We start from the raw sequence: 20239 nt of genomic DNA, 5'->3' as shown, positions 1-20239 counted from the left end.
GACTAGAGCCCATCTTGTAATCCATATTAGTATGTTTTGCTCCTGCTCACTTCCTTCCTTGGTGCAAACCAAGTCATTAAGCAGGCCTCTGCGGAACTTAATAGGACTTGCTCGGAGAGGTGAATGAGAGGACAAGGTATATCCAGGGGTGTAACTTATTCACATTACACTACTAGTTAGGAGGCTCAAGCTTCCACTATGCTAGATGTTGTACAGTCACATAGGAAAGGAAAAGCTGCACCCTGAAAAGAGAAGCTCAAAGAGACAAAAGGTGAGAGGGGAAACAGGTACAAAAAAAACCATGAAATACCATGTTCAAGATAATACAGCTGATTACTGGCAGAGAAATAGAAAATTCCTGTCGACTTGCTTCTGGCAGAGTTATTTTACATTCCCTCAAAGGCTGTTAGGTAGAAAAGACTGTGATGTGTGTTTACACCCTGGAAAGGAAACTGAAACCAAAATACACCATTGATTGATATTTTATTTGTACTCTGTACCTGAAGCAAAGTGGAAATGCAAGCTGAATATCTTTTCTATGTCTTTTCCCTCCACCCTCTCAAAAACAGTACATACAGAAAACATTGGAACTTTTCATTTCACATCAGACTATAAATGCTAAACCAGATGCCCTTCACCTGCTGCTACAATGCAGCCACTTTCTCAGCTTGAGTGTGTCCATTATCCCTACAGCACAGAAAGAGCACAGGAGCTGGAGAAGGTAAAGAGAAAGAGAATACTGTATGCAGGTGGCATTAGGGTGTCAGACAAATCACATCCCCTGAAGAGCTTAGTTTCAGGTATTACAGAAACCCTCATATGACAAATTCAGAGAGTCTTTAAAGCAGTGCTGGTCCCTTCAGATTACCAGTTGCAAACTTGCTCAAAATTTCCTTGGACTTGGTCTTTAGTTACAGAAAGTACTCTTCCAAAACCACATGCAGCTATCTAACCACCATGTCTGCATCACTCAGTCCTGTGTCTCTGATTGTTTTGATGTGATAAAGAAGCAAAGCCAACTATAAAGATTCTTTCTGGACATCATCCTCAACGATGCAGGAAGGTTACAGTAATAAGCCAGTTCCTTTAACATTTCTTGCCTTGCATTACGCATTTTGGTTCCTCTGGCACGCAAGAGGTACATTATGCAGTGATGCTTAGTGAAGTTTTCTGCATACACATCCCTGCTCTAAGCTGCATTTCCAGCGGATCCTTCACCATTTGTGTCACTCTTGTTGGTCTGAGCTTTCCTTGTGAGCTGCCTGTCCATTAAAAGGAGTGTGAGGATGTCCACGCAGAGTCGGCTAGCCTGGCTAGTGTGGTTTCCCCTTGTGTTTCCATGCTGCCAGACACATTTCCCTGCAGAGGGATTTGGACTGATGAAGATGCAGTAGGTAAGGGGACATTACCCCTCAGAAACATGCTTGAAGTGCTGCTGTTCACCTCACTTCCTGGATTGGTGACGTTTACAGCACTGTTGCTCACTGTCCACAGACAAGGGTAGTGGCTGGAAAAAAAAAGCAGTACAAATTGAATGACTAATTTCAAAACATTTTCATCTGCACAAGACTTACTTCAGTAGAGTCATGTACATTATCTGCTAAAAAGCAGCTATCCCAATCCATTTACTGAACTAGGTAGGACTTGCAGATCTTAAGTGAAAAGCCACCAGTGACCATTAGACCTGGTGACCTTTAAGAAAGGCATGGAGAGAAATGTGCAAATACATGTGAGGTTTCAAGATATTTTTTTTGTATATGTTTACATTTTAAATAAATTCAGCTGATTATCCTGGCGCCTAAATTAAGGAAATTTGTACATTTATTTTGGGGAAAGGAGGGTGAAATATTTGTTATTAACTGACTCTCTATGTCTAAATTTCAGCCATTCCTAGAACTGATTACTGCCCTGTTAACAACATTTCCATAATGTAACATGAATTAGACTTTGTTACAACCCTGCAGCTGAGCAGAGTAATTATTTCATGCAATGCAGTAGTGAGGATCAGAGAGAGAAAAATAATTTGGCTTTATAACTTGTAGATACCTGAGTTCTCAGTGGCTATTCCAAGATCCTTGTTTTCAGAAGTGCTAGGGAAAAATGAAGCTTCCACTGATTTCAGCTGGAGCTGAAGACAATTATCTTGTTATACAGATCTGTCCAAGAATCTCAAGTTGGACACTTGGGACATGTTTTAAAAATCTGTGTGCTGATTAAAGCATGGAACAAAGTATGTATCTCTAGGGCAGGTACGGTCCTGATGCGGATAGGTGCAGAGACCTCTCCCACTCTTCCACATCAGCCTTTGAAAGACCCTATTTTGTTATTTGATGTGAACAGACATGAAGCATGGGATGGCAGATAGTGGGAAGCCTACCCAGCTACATCCACCCTCTCCCTCTTTTTGTAGGGTGGCATTTTCACTGTCACTCCCTGCATAAACTGTACAGGATTAGGGAGTTGAAGAGAAACTGTAGCACCATGCCAAGAATGCACGAGTTTTATGTGCTGCAGCAAAGGAACTGGAGATCGTCGCAAGCCATGATAGGATGAAGTGGGCTTAAATTCTTTCAACTTCACCTGCGTGAAGCCACTCTGGTGACAAAGCTAGGAACAGCCATAAAAATCCTATTTGACAGTCCTTGCTTTAAACATTGGATAACTCTATCTTCCAGAGGTGGAAAGAATCCAGGCATCGTAATTCTCATTCCTCTACTAAATCTCATTTGTATTTCCTCATAAGGTCAAGTCATTATTACACCTTTTGGCAGTAAAAAAGAACACCCTTTTTATTCTTAAAAAGATATTTACTGTCCAATCATTTCTATAAAGCCCAGGTATGATTAAACATTCCCTGTGTTGTAAATTCAATATAAATAGATCCATGATAACAAAGGCTAAAATTAGAGAGCAGGCAAGCTGACTTCTGCACAAGTTATTTTTGAAAACTGCTAGAATACATCTTTACCTGGGATATTCTGTACTAGAGAGAACATTGGAGGGACGTGAGCAATTGTGTGCACATATTAATAACTACTGTTTCTGTAGTATTTCACATTCTTGTAACACAGGAAAACTTTAATGGCAGATTGACCCCTGAGGTAAACACTATCTCCATTTTACACACAGAAAACTGATGTCAAGAAATGACTTGCCTAAGGGAAACTATGTACTAAGTACGGGTGGAATTGGTTAAGAAATCAGGCATGAACAAAGCCTTATGACAGTCCTACAAGCCTCACTGCTTCCAATATTAGCAGTTTTCCTGAAACCTTACCTGGGCCCAGGGCTGGCAGCTCCCTTGGTGTGTGGCATTGAGAGCAAATTAGCATGTGGAGAGGATGGCAAAGTCCAGCTGTCATGTCCTGAGAATACCTGAAGATTATTGCTGGAGCTTTCCAATAAATTCACTTTGAGGAGGAAAAAAAAAGAACAAATCCTCGGTGACTATTGCAGATACATTGTCTTAAGGCAACAGAAAATGGGTAGGCCTCAGGAAGCTATCTGATCATGGGGTTTGGGTTCCTAACCATAGGTAAAAGGACAAAATTCACTTGCTTAGTAAGAGAGTAGCAACATGCCATTGTAATTCCATTTATGATATATGAGAAGGTAGTGCGATAGATGTAGAGCATGCGTTTTTTCAATAATCTAATAGTCTGTTGATAATGATGATTGCTATATGACTGTCAATGCTTTGATACAGGTTTCTGTATAACTTGAGCTTAAATATTTCAGTTAAACAAGATGCCTTGCTAAATTATAGTTAGTGATCAGATTACTTTATCCTTACACTCATTTCTGGCCAATTTCCTCTGATCAAAGTAGGACCAATTTCTGTATCTCTACACCCAGGTCTAGAGAGCAGGTGGGACTTGAAAGACATTCTGGCAATAACAAAACTCTCTCATCTCAAGTCAGCTTCTACCATGTTCCTAATGACTGCTGCAATTTGAGAGGGTGACTGCTTCGTGATACAACATTGAAAGAAGGCTTGCAATGCTCTGATACTTTTGTATAATTGGGAGCTGTACTGCAAGGAAGATCATTCACTCTTGTTTATAATTAGCAATTACAATGCACCCAGCAATTCTACACCATTTCTTTTGCTGCCTTAAACATATTCCATGCATCCAGTGTTCAGTTTAGATTGTTAGAGACCGATCATGCTCTTTCCTAGCTTCTGCTCTTGATTGTTTCACTGCTTAGGTTACTAAAGCAAGGGTCAGTTAGTCTGTGTCTATTACCTGGAAACAAAGCGGATTTACAGATCTACCTGTAGGTGAATGATTTCTTTGCATGTAGGAAGGTGGGTATGGAGCAGCCCGATGACCTCGCAGTGCTGAATATCGCTCACAACCATGGGGAGCATGCGGAGCTGGCAGAGGCAAAGGTGCAGTGTACTGATAATTAGAGCTTCCTGATGCACACATTGTGTCTGGGTTGGAAATCAACCAGCCACCCACTTTGAGGGGAAAGACAGAAGAAAACTATTATTGCACTAAAACATGGCAGTACAATAAAGTAATAAAGTAACCAGCTTTCCTGCAGAATCAGCTGTTCCTCAGAAATACCAAGATGATTCTGAAATACTGGTTTGTGGAGCAACTGACAAGCAAGAACCAAGCAAAAAAAAAACTACTAAAAACAAGACCTGAAAACAAACTAATAGAAAATGTCACTGATATCACAGAACAAAGAAAAGAAATAGTGATCGTCATTAGAATGAGCACAACCTCTGCTCCCCCCATTTATTTTTTTGAGCTGTTCAACAGTGATAGTTTTATAGATGACAAAAGTCCTTACAATTACAAATACAAAACAATAGCCCTAAAAATGGCACTAAAAATTCTTTAATGTCTCTTTTTTCAAGGTTTTATTTTATATCTAAAACTGGATCATAAAGAAAATGATCCCACTGTAGAAAATATCTCAACTTCCTACTCTAAGATTTATTCAGTCTTTTTTGTTTGTTTGTTTAAACGGTCCATTTCTATAAACACAGTTCAGGACTCAGTGAACCACTGGTCTGATCCAGTTAAGCAGATCCCAGGTTCCCAGCATGTATCATAACACATAAGTCTTCCAGCTCACATGAATAAAAACCTTACAGTGAGAATATGTCATATGTTGACCTTCAGAGACTGTTTCTGGAGCATCCTTGGGATGGTTTCTGAAAAAGAAAACAGTGGTAAAAGTTCTCATTGAGAAATTATCAAAGAAATTTGATATCAAATTTAAAAACTGAAAACTATTCACTAAAAATAGAAAAGTAAATTAAATAGGAAAGAACTCTATCATCTTTAACCACTTGCTAGGCAGCAGTAGACTTTCCTGCACTCTGCCATAAAGGAAGCACTTATGTTTCACAGCATCCATACATTTTTTTCCTACAGTCGTGCCAAATTCAGGGAATGAGCCTAGAATTTAAGTCTACCTGTGGGCACCTTTCCTGCTTGCATCAACAGCCTAAGTCTGGCATCACTCAGACCGACGCAGGGCTCTGCCTCCTGCACAGCCAGGCAAGACAAAGGCACATTTTCCCTCCACAGATGGGAACCCTGATGCTGAGACACAGCAACTTGATGTGAGGGAAGGAAAGAAATACAGATTCTCCTTCAGGCATGTGGGAGACATCACACGCCAGAAGACACAGCAAGTCTAGACAAAATTTATTAGCAATTATGGACTGGAATTCATCATTTGGATACCTCAGTGCTTTAGCATGGAGATGCAAGGGAAACTTTGATAGAAAATTAAACCACAATTCGTTTCCAATAATAGAAGCATCTCTTACATAGTGAGCACCTACAGGTTACTTTTACTAAATGCATCATACACTATCGTACATACATAGCAGTGTAGTCATATTACAGTTACAGTGCAATTTCACTTTAGTTATTCTTTTTGACATATGCAGCTTACTTTTACCATCCCTGAGCTATTGAATTGTGGGATTCATTGGAGTGTGTTCAATGTAGTGAACATATGTGGTGTATAACATTACTGGGAAATTCACAGTCTCCTTTCAGGCTTCCTGTGTAGACAGTGCTAAGTTCTTGGATCCCAAAGAGGATACTTACTCACCTCAGACTCTACTGTGGTAACAATTATATAGAGAGTCTCCCCACTAGTTTCAGTGGAGTGACTCTAGATTTAAGACAGTAGAAACAAGAATTGTACAATTTACTTTCACATTATGATGCCACAGCTTTAACCTTGTCAGCAGCAAAATATTACTGGAACAAAAAAAGATTAACTCACCTTTCTTTCGCATCCAGGAAGGCTTTGGCAAAGGGATTATACTTGATTTTGAGAGCAGTTATCTTGAGTTTACAGAAAACAAAGCATGTTAGTGAAGGCAACTTGGAATAGAGACTTGAGAAAACATCTTCCAGAGTAAATTAATTGGAACTACTTTAGCTAGCCAAACAAAATATAACCCCGTGTATTGTTTTCCAGGGGTGGTTGGAGGGAGCTTTGCTTGTTGCAGGGTGCTACGTACTGATCAGTGCCACAGGCAGAACACCAATAGGGGCAACCTAATTGCATGGTCTGGTCTGCTAAGTTTTGTGGGACTGCAAACCCTTTCAAGAGAGCTGAAGCACTGAATTCCTACCAAATATGAATCAAATCTGCAGCAACACTTGCTGAGGGATATGGCATATGAATGAGCAATTGTCACAATCTAAAGCATCCTGCAATTCCAATTTTGGGGTTGGGAGGAAATTTTCCCATGGAACAATATGCTGTTCTGCAATTGTACATATTTTAAAGAGAGGAGAGAAAAAGGATTATCATTAAAACTATCAGTCACTACTAGAGAAAGTTCTGGACTTGACTCTAGTCTTGTTTTTTTTTTTTTTTTAAGTGTTTTTTTGGTTTGGTTTGTTTTTTTTTCCAATAAGGGATTGGGATACCAAGACAGATGGACCAGTTTGGAATAGCAGTGGCAGAATATTAAGCTAAATCTGGTTTAGTATTGCAGCCAGATGCTGGATTAGATAATGTTCTACTGCAGAAAGAAGACAGTAGTAGACTCATGGAGCATTACACTGCATGGGACTGATGGAGAAACAAGAAGAGGACCAGTCTATCCATACTGATCTTGTAGTTAATAGGCTTTTAATATATCTCATCAATGATGTCCAAGAGCACAGCATGGCATCCGCCTACCTCTTCGTTTTGATAGGCAGTCACAGCTATGAACTGAGTCTCAGGGAAGGAACAGTTCATCACCATCCGGTGGGGGCCTCCTACACGAACTATGTGTACCTGGGGCTCGTATTTGTGCAGAGAGTTCAACATTATCTGCAGAAAACAAAACAGACAGACAGACCCCATTGCCACTCCGGTACCCCACAGCTGCTTTCACTCCTGCTCTATAATAAACCAGACGTCGCTGCTAAACCTCTCCAGTTTATGATTATTGAAAGCAGAAGGGCAGATGCCTTCCTACCTTCTGACGAGCCACAGGATTGAACAGAGAGAGACTTCACTGGACTTGGATTTCAAGCTTTCAATACAGCCGCAGATTTGTGGTAGCAGCTAAGGCCTTCAAACCATTGGGTTTCCAGTGAACAGGTTGTTCAGGCAGTTGAGGGACAATCCCTGTCCTGCTTTGGCTATCCAAAAACTCAGAATTACAGTCACAGAAAACAGGGCAGAAGAGAGTTAAGGCAATCACCTAGTCATCTTTCTGGGCAAGACTTACCTAAACAAGCTTTGGCAAATGTCTCTACCCTGGCACTAAAAGCTGTGCATAGCTGTGCATAGTGCATACAATATACCTTCTTCAGAAAGCTTAAGCACATTAAGCACATTGCTTAATTCTCTCTAATACAAGAGAAAATATTTAAAATTAAGGAAAAAAATGTATTTTGGAAAGTGCTGTGTGCATGCGTATATATATATGTGGAATAACAGCCAATAGCTGACTAACAGTGCATTCTGCTAATAACATCACAAAAAGGGAAGATGAAACACAGTGGGAAAATGGTTTACCTTAACAAGGCTGCCAATATTTCAAAAAGAAAACAAAGAGAGCTTCAGTTGTTTGCCATTTAGTTAGCTTTTCTTTGGACTCTGATTCTTCTTTGGCTTTTCCTCCCTTCCTTTCTACTTTCTTTCTCTTTACTGTGTATACACATCTTGTTCCCGTTCTCCCCCCTCCAAGGTCTTTTTGACCCTCTTGACCCCAAGAAAGGCCAAGGTGTTTTGTGGTTTTTTTTGTTTTTTTTTTTTTTTTGGGGGGGGGGGGGGGGCGGACAGGGGGAGGAGGGTCCTGTCCCTTTCTTTCTGTAGCACTTACTTTTCTGAAGCTTCTGACCTTTCTAAGGTCCTGGATGCAGGATGAGAATTTGCAAATTCAGATCCTGTTCTACACTACACAGTAAGTCTTGTGTGACAATTCTATGTGTTACTTTAGGGAAAGTCTGGTCATCTTTCTATTCTTCACTCTGCAAAAACTGAGATAATTTCCTACCTAATTAGGGTACTAGGTTTATGTAGGTACCTCACAAACCCAATGGAAATAGTAGGTAGAGAACATATAATATTTACATGAAAGAAATCGATTCTGGGCTAACAAGTAGCATCCAATGTAGGAGTTTTGTACAAAAACAAGCGAACAAAAGGTCTTGTGCAATATTTCATCTTTAGATGCATCATCAAAAACGAAATACGAAACATAACTAATTTTCCTGTTTGCATTTTTAAGGGGTTCAAAGAGAAAGTCACTTATTTCTGGTACATGTGGTTTCTTTCCAAAGGCCAAAGCTGATTCAATAGAATATTGATAATTATCATGATGCAGAAGCAGACATAGTAATTATTTCATTTAGGAGCAGCCTTTTATTCTGCTATCTGACTCCTGCCAACATTCCACTTACACCAAACAACATGGGGGAACACAACAAAAACCTAATACCCGTGACCATTTTTTCCCCCTTCTCTGAAGTCCTATGTAAAAAAAAACCCAGCACACAAGACCAACTCTGAAAAGCCCCCTGATGATTAAGTAAACCACAGCACTCTGTCTCTCTTAACATCAAGAAGTCCATTAAAATCTGAAAGCGCCAATTAAGGCCTGTTTATTCCTGTTTACATGTGGCCTCCAGAGAATAATTGGCATCTGTGGGTGAAGAGGCCTGTAAGGGCCTCTATAATTACATAAATGCACCCTTGATATTTCTTGATTGGTAGGTGCTTGCAATTGAAGCCAAGAGGTGTATGGGGAAACATCAGGCCATACCTGCCCACTCCCATTGAGCTTATTGGTAAGTTTGACCTTGCTGAAGGAAATGGCAGCTTTCATCCAGTGGGCCCCAAAGTTGGGAGAATCTGGGTGGATGTAGACACAGCTGTGGTTTGGTGGCTCTGGTTTCCCAGCTGGCACCCATTCTCCATTGACGTACTTCCAGCGGTGGCCATCAGTCGGGGCAAAGTCCAACAGGAAGGAATACATGGCATTTGGGTCCAAGCCTGACACACTGATCTTCAAAACAGGGAACATCCGCCTGTTCCGGAAACAAAAAAAAGGAGACACCACTGAAAACTGATTTTGAAAAACTCCTCTCAGTAAATTTGTGGCCAGAATCTCACTGATTAGGTCAATGTAAAAACCATCTTCCCGCCTCTTCAACCCCTACCTCCCTCTGTCTAGCTGAAGAAATTTCTCTTAAAGGTTAATCTTTCATTGTATTTTGATCATTTGGAAAAAAAGCGTTACCTCTGAAGTAGGGCACTAAGACCTTCATTGTGTCTAGATTCATGAATGCGCTCAATTTATGAGCTTTGTATAGTATCAACAGAGTCCATGGGATCCAGACATGCTAAATGCAGCCTTAGATCTGGGACAAGAAGGCATGAACAGGATTGAACAAAGTTGAAAACGGTCAAGAAGGTTGATTCCTTCTTATTCCTGATAAACTGAATCACAGATTAACTGCATTAACTGCAGACTCATGTAATAAGCTGCACTTCTTTGGTGCTTTGATTCTCCCCACAGACACTCCAGTACACTGTCCAGTGTCCAAGTTCTACTTTGTCCAACTCTGGATATATCCTCCGAAATCATCTTGCCATTTCCAGCCCTCAGGATATGATCACAGCCAGGTACTCACGAGACTCCAGATAGATCCATTGACCACACTACTATACAAAGGCTTTTCTCCCTTTCTTTGAAGGGATGGTCATATTCCAAAGTCTTGTGAGCTAAGTAAATCATTTCCCTCTGTCATTTCCTTTGGTTCTTGTGCTAATTCCCAATATCTCCCACTTGAGTTACAGTTTCCAGACAGGACTACTCTAAACACCCTAACAATCTGCAACATTTTCCTTATGTAAAATTATATTATTATTATTTCCTTTACCAGGGTTAGTCAGGCATGATTTAAAATTTAGTAAAATGTATTTTTTCTTATTTTCCATTGTCTTCCATATATTCATTACCTTTTATTTCAAAATACATCCTGAACTCTTATTACATGGATATATTAAAAAGAATGTAGTTAGCTGAAACATGTTCTCTCTCTTTCTTAAAGAGAATTATTCACATATTGTTCCACTATCATTATATAAATCTGCAGTTTGAGAAATCTGATTAAAATCCTTGCTGTTAGACCAGAAATCCTGCTTTTGTTTAGTTTTGGAAGAACATTTTAAAGCATCTTTTTCCTCAAGTGGATCCTTCTACATTTAAAAGTCCAATGCCAAATGCCACCTTTTCTCAACCCTCTTCTAGTTATTTTTTTGCCTTTGTAAAGATTTGCAGCAGTTCTCAGTTTTCTCTCTGCCCTAGTACTTGCGATCCATACTACACAGCTTTGAATTGGCATCTATGGCCTGAAAAAGTATACAGCAATGGAATTAGTAGGGCCCCCCACAGTTTCAGGAACTGGGAGAAGACAGCAGAACAGCCATGTCCCAACAAAGGTATCCTATTCAGTTAGATTCTTAGGTTGTCAAGTAATACACATCATTACTGTGGAGGATTATTGTAGCTGTTATATATCACCTCCTCCATTCTTACAAAAGTGTGGGGCCTCCCTGCTCCAGGGACCTCCATATTGACCTCTCCTAGCAATCATCATTTTGCCACATTTTTATGCACAGGACAGTGAATCTTTAAGCTCTTTTCCTGTACAGATTCAGAGCGATTAGTTACACCAAGCAACCTCAGCAATTGCCTGATGTCCATGGGGATAAGGTAAAGTGGTTCTCTAGGCTTAGTGAAGTAGCAGCACAAGATGTCTAAAAAAACACAAGAAGGGAAGTGAAACTTCACGCGCTCTTTCCAGGGACACAAGTCTCTGCCCCAGGAGCCATACTCTCCAGCAGCCTCCACCTTCAGGCTGGTGACAATCTTCTTTGCTCATAAGTTATCCTACTCACCCCCAACCTTCCTGGACATTTTTATACTGTTCTTGCTGCGTACATTCAGCACCTTCTGCCCACAGAAAAATACAGTATTTGAAAAAGGTTTTTCATCTAAATACAGATAGTTGGTGATGCAGGGCCAATGCAACACTGAGAAAGACATGTTGAACCATGATCTTGCTAACTAAATAGAAGCTTAGTCGAAGATTTATACGGTACATTTAACATGTCTTTCCGACCAGGATGCACCAGCTATCAGAACTGGAACTTCACAAAAAGTGTGCACGCATTGCTCTCAGTGCAGCCTGCTCCCCCTGCAGTCAGTCTGCAATGTAACACACATACATATTTAGCTGAAATTAAAGTAGAGAGGAAAATTCATCCTCCTGAAAATTTAACTTCACTAGATTTCTCAGAACTCTTTGTGTTAATTCTTCTGCCCACAGTGCAAACTTCTCTGCCTTTCTACTTGGGAGGCTTGAGTTTATCCCCCAAAGGTCTACAGGCTATTAATGCCAGAATAGAAGTCATCATCCAACTCTAACATCCTGTACCACATAGACTATAGCACTTCCCTGTATTAATCTCTGCTTCCCACACAATTAATCCACATCTGATTTAGACCAGCATACCTTGACTGTACAGGTGCTAATGACAGAAGGCCTACCACCTCACTTGTTCCACTGATTAAGTGGCTTTATTGTTCAAACCATATGCTTTAACATGGCAAATGATCATTTCTCTGCATTTGTTTCAGTCAATTTTTGTTTCAATGATCAGGTGGGTACACACATGACCTCCATTACTGCAATAGCTGAGTACTCCAGCCTCTTCAATTTATTTAGAGCAGATCTGCTACAATTACTCCATGGTACAGACCTCAGGTGGGAATGTTTGATATCAAACTTGAACATGTAGTAAACTAGTAAAGTTGCTTTACCATTTAAGCCTTTCCCCACATCCCTACGCACATCTGTCTGCATTGATCCATTACAGATCCTCCCCGTATACAAAGGGGAATAGTGGCCCCTCCAAGCAATAAGGTGGATTGTGAAGTTTCAGAATACTACATAGCTGAAATGGTATCCACAATAAAAGAAAACCTGCTCAGTTAGCAAATGGGGTGTTTGAATATTGAAATGCCAATTGAATACAATAAATCTGAGTAAAATAGGAGACTGATTCTCACCATATGAGCTGCACCTTTTTGGATATATCTTGTGATACAGCATGCACTTTAATTTTATTGATATCTGTCCTGTTCAGAATATATCTGTCTTCCCCATGCACTTAGGTATTTTGCTATGACAGGTGATTATTATAGTGAAGCACAATGCAGCAGCGGAGAAATATCTATGTATTAACACTGAAGTTGGTTCAGAGCATTTTGGGACCCTCAGCACAAATTAGAGATGACTCAGTCACAGCAGATAGAATTACACATGCTAGAATTTTACACTTGAGGATCACTAACCAGTCAGTCCTGGATGCTCCTGTATCGGGTTTCGGTTTAATTTCTGAGTTTTGCTAACAATGTGTCCACACAAATCGCCTTAGTTTTCAAATACACAAGTTCAGACAGGGTTTTCTTCTTAATCTTAGAAAACAGTTTTCAAAAGCACTCATATATCCTTCAGGAAGAATGACCAAGTTAGTTCTACTGATTTAAGCAGCATCAAAATTGGATCAATATTTTTTCTTTAGAAAATCCCTCTGGAGACTGTCACTGAAGAATCCTGCACCTGAAAAAAAGCTCAGGATTCATGGGAAAGTCTCTCAAGTTGGCCTCCTTTTGAAAAGCATGGAGTTGTTCAGAAGGTTTTGCTGCAGGCCACTGTCTGTATTTCTTTTTCGTTGTTGTTGCACTGATGTGTTTGTTATGGATAATACTTTCACCCTTTTTCATAGTCCCCAATTCTACAAAAGCTTCGTTATCAGGATTTATGCAAATGACTATAATACTTTTTTTTCTTTGTTTTGTTTTGAGACTGCTGTACTTTGATAATAATGAACTTGTACCTGCCCCAATGACGCTACTAGAACTGTCACTGGCTTTAAGGAAAAACAGGAGCAAGCTAATAAGGAGAGCGGAAGTTAGAATGAAGAAAAATAAAGGAGCTTCTGCAATAAAATAAAAAGTAACAATGCATATTCAAATAATGACAGATACCCTTATCAGCAGTAGCATAAAAAGATTATATCTATGCACTCACCTAGACATTTTAGAGAAAAAATAGTATCACCTGCAATCACAATTAACATTAGCTGAGAGAAAAAAAAAAGAGCAAAACCTGTCAGTATGACACAATTCTTTGTATCCATTTAATGTGAGGTAAACCTATCTTACTACATTTTGGTTTTTAAGGCTGATAAGGAGTCAGTGTAAGCTACCTTAATGCTAAGTGAAAGTCCGCTCAGAAGTTTGCTCTAGCCTAACAGCAATTAAAAACATTTAAATTAAGCAAAAGCAGCTTCTTGGTGTAAAAAGAACCTCAGCAGAAGATGAATTCTGTCCCTATATGTTGCTAGGAGGAATCAGTGGCAATAAGCAGTGTTACACCAAGAGCTGATGTTTTGGGAATAGAACTGCTCTCTCAGCAAAATAACCTTGGTGAGCTAACAGACTAAATTTTTCCTCTTTTAAACTTTCACCCATGTCCCTTGTCAGGATACAGTCAATAGAAATATTGACCACAAGTTCTGCTAAATCAAAGTCTCTGCAAAATTGATAAAAGTGACACCACATGAATAAATCTTTCTTCCTGTCTCTTAATTCTGCTCTCCTATGCGGATCTTCCAAGCGGTTTTGCAAGAGAAATGTGTGCATGGGGACAGGGAAACAGAGAGTTGGTGAGAGTAGGCTAAATAAAAACATTAATACAACTGTACGGGAGAACCTTCCTCTAGTTATTGGCTGGACTCTGTCGTCAGCCCAGAGCCTCTCTGGAGAGCCAGTATCTGATTCAGAATTAACATTCTTCTCTCCAGGTTTTGCACTCAGCAGACAGTGAGATATCACAATATTTTATCTTTTTAAATCTCTGTATATTAACCAATATTCTGCAGTGGTTTCTAAGTGCACCAGTTAACGCTACAGAGCAATACAGTTGTGGGACCACACAAGCCTGGACTGTGCATACATGCTACATAGAGCACAGCTATATTGTACCCCGTCCTAGTGGATTGTGCAAACCTCCAAAGCCAGGGAGACAGGAACAGCAACTGGGGATAACAACACGGATCTGCTTCTGTACAGTCACCTGAGGTCTACAGATAAGGACTTGCTAATAAAGACTAATGGCTGGTGGTACAAGAAGCGATCCAGAAGGTTTTGAGGTTTTCTGCTCCCTAGTGAAAGTCCCCTTTTTGTGCAACCTTAACTCAGTCAGTATATTTCTCCAGCACGTTTCACAAGCAGGAATAAAGGGTGGCAGGAATGGCTTAGCAGAAAAGAGCAGGGACACCCCGTCCTGTTTGTATGCTGTTTGTAGGGGACCGAAAGGCTGCAGGGGTAGCACTGTTACGCTCGTAGCAGTTCTCTCTAGCCTGTACACACGCTACTTATTATCACACCCCTTAGCCCCCCTGGCTGTCATCTACACTTAGCCACAATGCGGAGCAGATCACTCACCTGCCATTCTTGGTCACAATCATCTCATTGGTGACTTCCCTGAATCTCTGCCAGAGCGTAGCATCCTCTAAGACAACCTGGAGCTGTTTCTCAGTGGGGTCGCCTTTGTCTCTCCCAGCCCGGAGTTCGCTCTCCACTACGCTGAGTAGCCTGGAGACAGTGCAGTCACTGGGCTTTTTGCAGCCCAGGTCAGCCATGACGACTTGACCGCCAGAAACTTCAGGTGGCTGTTCGAAGACAAAAATCGTCAGCTGAATCTAAAAGCAAGTCAGATTGTTAGGCACAGTCTGACAGTGTGCTCCTCACTCTTTTGCCACTGACTAGCTCTTTCCTCTGAAAGTCCCAATGGGCAGTGACACCAGCGTGTGCAGGTTTACGCACACACTCCACACAAAAAGAGGACTATCTCCTAATTACCTGTCTGACGGTCAGGTGGGTGGCAGGCTGATGACTCAATTGGCTGCCTTGAAAGAAGAGTCCTCCATCCAAATTAGCATGCTTTTATCTTTTTTCAACCTGAAGTGGGTCTAATTGTTCTGCTTGAGAACCAGGTTTCCATTAATGAAAATTGTTTCATTTCCAGACTGAAACAATGCATGGAAATTGCGTTCGCGCTGATGCGGACTCTAGCTGAAGGAGCTGGTAACAGTCAAGATAGTTACACAGAGAAGATAGTCTTAAAATATTTTCACTTGGCATGTTGGGTAAACACATTAACTTTGTTCCTCCACAATCCTAATTAAAATGTAATAGTAAGAGACCCTTCTGCACCAAGGTTTCAATGCACTAAGAGAAGGTAGCATCCCTATACTCCGCAACTGATGTGTACTCTGCCCATCCCTGGGTCCCCAATGTCTTTCATAAAACCCCTTATGAGCACCTCACCTGCACCTTATGAGCACCTCAGCTCCCCTCTGCATTTCTAGGAACAGAGCCCGCACCTCTAAGGCTGGGTATGGATATAACTGTCCTGAGGCCTGGCAATGCTGACCTGCTCGAGGTCCGCTTCATCCAAAAGCTCCCTCAGCATCCCTAAAACAGGCATTCCCTCTCCTCTCAGCCTGAGACTCCCTCTGGCAAGCCTTTTCCAGCTGTCCATACCCTCCACAAAGGGCAGCCATGAAAGGAGCCACCATTTTACAATTTCACAAAAAAAAGTCCAACAATTTCAGCACTGAGCCAGGGACATGAGAACCCTGTGTCCAGTTCCATGCTGAAGGGCTAAGTGAAGGCTATGTGAATACCACTGATCCGTAAACGCTGGACTTTGGCACATAACAAGGCATTTGAGTGCCTAATTTCTCCTGATGCATCTAGCTCCAATAGCGTCTGTGACATTTCTGGTCTGTTGGACATGACATAGTCTGGGGCTTGATTATGAAAGCATACTTTCGGAATTTGTTTTTAGAGAAATATACTTTCTAGTTACTCATTGAGAACTTTGCATTTGTTTAATTCAATAGCCCCTCTTGAACTCCGGTGCTTCCAGTTCTTTCTAAAAGAGGAAATGGCCTGGTTTCAGGGCCTACTATGGATCACTGATGGGACTACAGAGACAAGAAAGGTTTTAAAAAACTCTTTAAAACAGGATTTAAATTAAACCATCATTTGACAAGGCTCAAAACATCTTGCAATGCAAAAATGGAAGAGGTATCATCTACCTAAGCAGCAATGGCCAGAGCTCATTGATCCTATTTGTGTTGTATGGCACCTTAGGTGGCAAATAGTCCTACTGAACCCTCAGCACCACATGGGGTGAGGATAGTGACTGCAAGCCTCAGAACAGCACAGCTCCAGGTGTGCAGCAATGTGATGTTCTGCAGAACAGAGGAGACATGAACACTTTCGGTAAGAACTTTCAGTGCCCACCAATGTCAGCACCACAGGAAGGTGCAAGTCACACAGGTATGAGGTATTTTTACATCTGGGTAATCCCAATCATGCTGATTGCAAACTTCACACTAACACATCTTCCTCCGGTCCCATCTTTCCACATTTTATGTACCTTGTTTGAATTGTCAGCTCATTACAAAACGAGATTATCAGTCAATTCACTCTGTGAGTTACACTAGAAGGTGTCTGCCTGGATTTATGCAAATAGCAGCTTCTAGTTACTGTCTAGCCTACTTCCACTGTTGAACAACAGAAGAATGTACACTAAAATCTGTGGGATATTTAGGCATGTTGAAGTGTGCCACTTTGCATTTGGAAAAAATTGCCTACCGGGTAATATGTTAGTGCAATGTGGAATAGGCTTATATTCAGGCTTTCCTTTACAAATGCTCAAAAAGAAGAGAGAATATCTGTCATTTTTCCATGCACATGCTGCATAAGATCAAATGGCATAGCAAATGCATAAAAAAGTAAAATACTAAAATACTTTTCAATTTCACTATATTATAAAATATAAACACAAATCAGAGCTAGTTGAAGTACTGTGCATTTCCATTCAAAAACATCAGGTTTTCAGACAGCTCTAAAATACATCACTGTTAATCTTGGATATATATACATATATTTAATTTTATTTTTAGTTGAAGTTTAGTTTCCACACAGCTTTTTTGAGGATTAGTTGCTCAGAAATCAGAACACTCAAAGTCAAGGCAACCATACAGACAGTAGCTTACAGAATTAGTAATATTTCAGTGGTTACACACAGTTCTTTCCATAGACAAATAGAAAGGAAAGCAGCTTGGGTTTCAGATATACTGACTACCCATCTCTCCCTCCTCCAAGTAGATTGACATCAGATTGAAGCCTCAGGAAAGTCAGATCCGATCTGCTTTCCCCAAGATGCTTACAGCTTAAAGAAAATCAAAAGCATTAACAAAAGTGACAACAGTTTACATTGGTGGAAGGATTTAAAAAAAAAAAAAAAAGTGTACCTCACAGTAGACTGAGATAAAAAATATGGCTCAAGATAAAAAATCTGGCTAGAGATAAAAAAAATATGCTCAAAGATGGACTGGAAATGGAGGCAGCCACAAAGCAAAGAAAGGTAGGTGCTAGCCAGTTAATTGCTTGCCCAATGACAAGCAATCATTAGGACAGAGCTATGGAGGGGAAAAATACATGGAAAGAGTGGATAATGGACCCATTCCAGCAGTAGACTGAGAAGCAAGTTTTTCATCAATAAGGCTGGATTTTTACAGTTAGTCTGCCCTAAGGGAGAAGAACAAAAGCATTTTCTTTGGAGTACTATATTAAAACTTGCATCCTGAACAATAAGAAAATGCATTTTGACATACTAAAAGTAAGTTATAATTGGGTGCTTACTATTATCACTTAAATAAGGTGCCTGATGATTGTAAATCTTTTCTCCCAGAGGGAAAACAAAAACAAAACAAAACAACACTTATTTTTGCATAGCTTGTATTTTAAGTTTATAACTACATTACCATAGCTCAGGATGCCTGCAACCTCAGCATTTTCCAAAAAGAGTAGTTACCTGTGGTTGGCTAGTGGGCACTGGCCAATTGCTATTTCTGAGTTTGGGAAAGAGTGTTTCAGCTGTAAGAGCTCAGGCTAAGAACAATTGGTGATGCATGTAGCAACATATCCACAAGGCACAGCTCACCACTGACGTATCTTTCCAACCTAGAAGAATTAGCCAAGGAAATAACAAGCTTGCATGCATGCAAGAAAATGATCAGTTAATGTGCTCAGGCAAGGGGTTTTACTTTAAAATATACATCCAGACCTATATAACTTCCACCTTGTGCATCAGGCCTCCTCACATCATACATTGTCTCTACATACAGACAGTTGCCACGAGAAAGGGTTGAGGAGAGGGAACCAAGCCATGGTCAGAGCTACTTGCTTATTGTTGACTTTTCATTTCTAAAAAAACATATTAAGGGTTGACATTTTCACTCCCAACACATAGCCTCTTTTAGGAGAGGTGAAACACATCCTTTTATCTTATGTCTTTGTTCACCTAAGTAATAGTCTTGAATACTTCCCCAACATCCCTTTTCCCTCCTACCTTCTTCCAAGATGAATTTTTCCAAGTCTACAGATGCTGAAACTGAGGCACAAACAGATTAACATCACCAGGTGTAGGTATTCCTGGGGCACTGAGACTAACCTGTTCGCAGATGTCAGATGGGTTATTTCTTGGCTGGAAGTTAAATCTTCCCGAACTTGACATTTGGAGGAAAAAGTAGTGGCATTTACCAAGTAACATAGTAACAAGGTGACTGACAATCATTGCCACTGAAAGTAGGACAGAGCATGGCTGACGAACAGAAGGCTGTTACCCCTCTTGCACTTGTCTCCTGTAGCTTTGTAATTAAACAAGTACATTGGTAGGGATGTCAAAGGAAGCATACAAAACACACAATGTTGTAAAATTCCCCTGAAGCCCAGCTTCCAAGCAGGAAGGGGACCCCTTGCAGCTCATGGCTGCTCAGAACCAACCCCTACCAGTCAAAAGTGCAAGGACAACACTTAAAACCATCTCTAGCTACATCCAGGTCTTACCAAAAAGAGTTTAGTGACTTATGTTTTTAAATGAAGCACTGAGGTCTGGGGAGAGCAATGAAAGAACAATCCTGCAATGCTTATTGAAGTTTATTCACCAAGTTGGAGCAGTAAAAAAGCAAGCTGCTGGTTTTGACTTTCTAATTAAACCCATTCTAAAACCCTTTCCGAATACCAGCTGGTGAGATACAGCAGGAGAAAAAAGAAAAAGGTAATTAAAGAGGCCTTCCTCGCCTTGACATTGGATAGCTGTTTTTTGGCCTTTAGGTGCATGTTTCCAAATAAAAGCCAGCCCTTCATGACCAGATGAAATCACAGACCAAGACTCACTCTTTCCATCTCCAGAGCTCTCGGTGGAGCACTCGAACACCTAACCCTCTCTGAACATTCAGTCCCAGCGACACGGGGAAATGTAACCTCCATCACCATGACACTCCCAGGAAATCAACACCTATCAGCTACCAAGGAATAATTAAGAGAGGATAAAAAGACAGCTGCTTTCCCTCTGTTTTTTAATCATGCAACCAGCCCCTTAGGAGATTGCTCGGTTATAAGAGACTTAGAGAAGATTAGCCTTTTCATTAAGGTTGGGGTGGCAGGGGGGACAGTTTCTGTAACTTCAACCAGGTATGTTTTTAGCAGTTATTCACGCAGCCTGTTCGAGTAGTACCTCCCTGCCTGGTGTTATAGCTGACATCAGCCCAGAAAACACGGGAAACTTTCCAGAGTAATCATTCCTCCCTTTTA

General features: G+C 40.6%; 1 protein-coding gene across 4 annotated transcripts; it reads right to left on the bottom strand.

Annotated features, from left to right (window-relative positions):
* Positions 1–468: 468 nt before the first annotated feature.
* On the bottom strand, positions 469–19806 carry TBX19 (T-box transcription factor 19). 4 transcript variants are annotated; one of them, XM_080566236.1, is made up of 9 exons: positions 19098–19806; positions 15011–15237; positions 9254–9518; positions 7177–7311; positions 6265–6326; positions 5112–5173; positions 4277–4465; positions 3278–3410; positions 469–1507 (listed from the first exon to the last, which is right to left on the bottom strand). In XM_080566236.1, the coding sequence occupies exons 1-9, from the start codon at positions 19218–19220 to the stop codon at positions 1270–1272; spliced, it is 1434 nt and encodes a 477-aa protein (XP_080422362.1). In that variant the 5' UTR covers positions 19221–19806; the 3' UTR covers positions 469–1269. The 4 variants fall into 4 exon arrangements, with proteins under 4 accessions (XP_080422362.1, XP_080422363.1, XP_080422365.1 ...); XM_080566237.1 differs by having other exon boundaries at positions 5136–5173; XM_080566239.1 differs by having other exon boundaries at positions 18996–19109.
* Between the last annotated feature and the right edge of the window lie 433 nt (positions 19807–20239).

The sequence above is a fragment of the Anser brachyrhynchus genome, assembly GCF_964034855.1.
Source record: "Anser brachyrhynchus genome assembly, chromosome: 1".
Taxonomy (NCBI): Eukaryota; Metazoa; Chordata; class Aves; order Anseriformes; family Anatidae; genus Anser; species Anser brachyrhynchus.
This window is presented reverse-complemented; position numbering and strand designations above follow the sequence as displayed.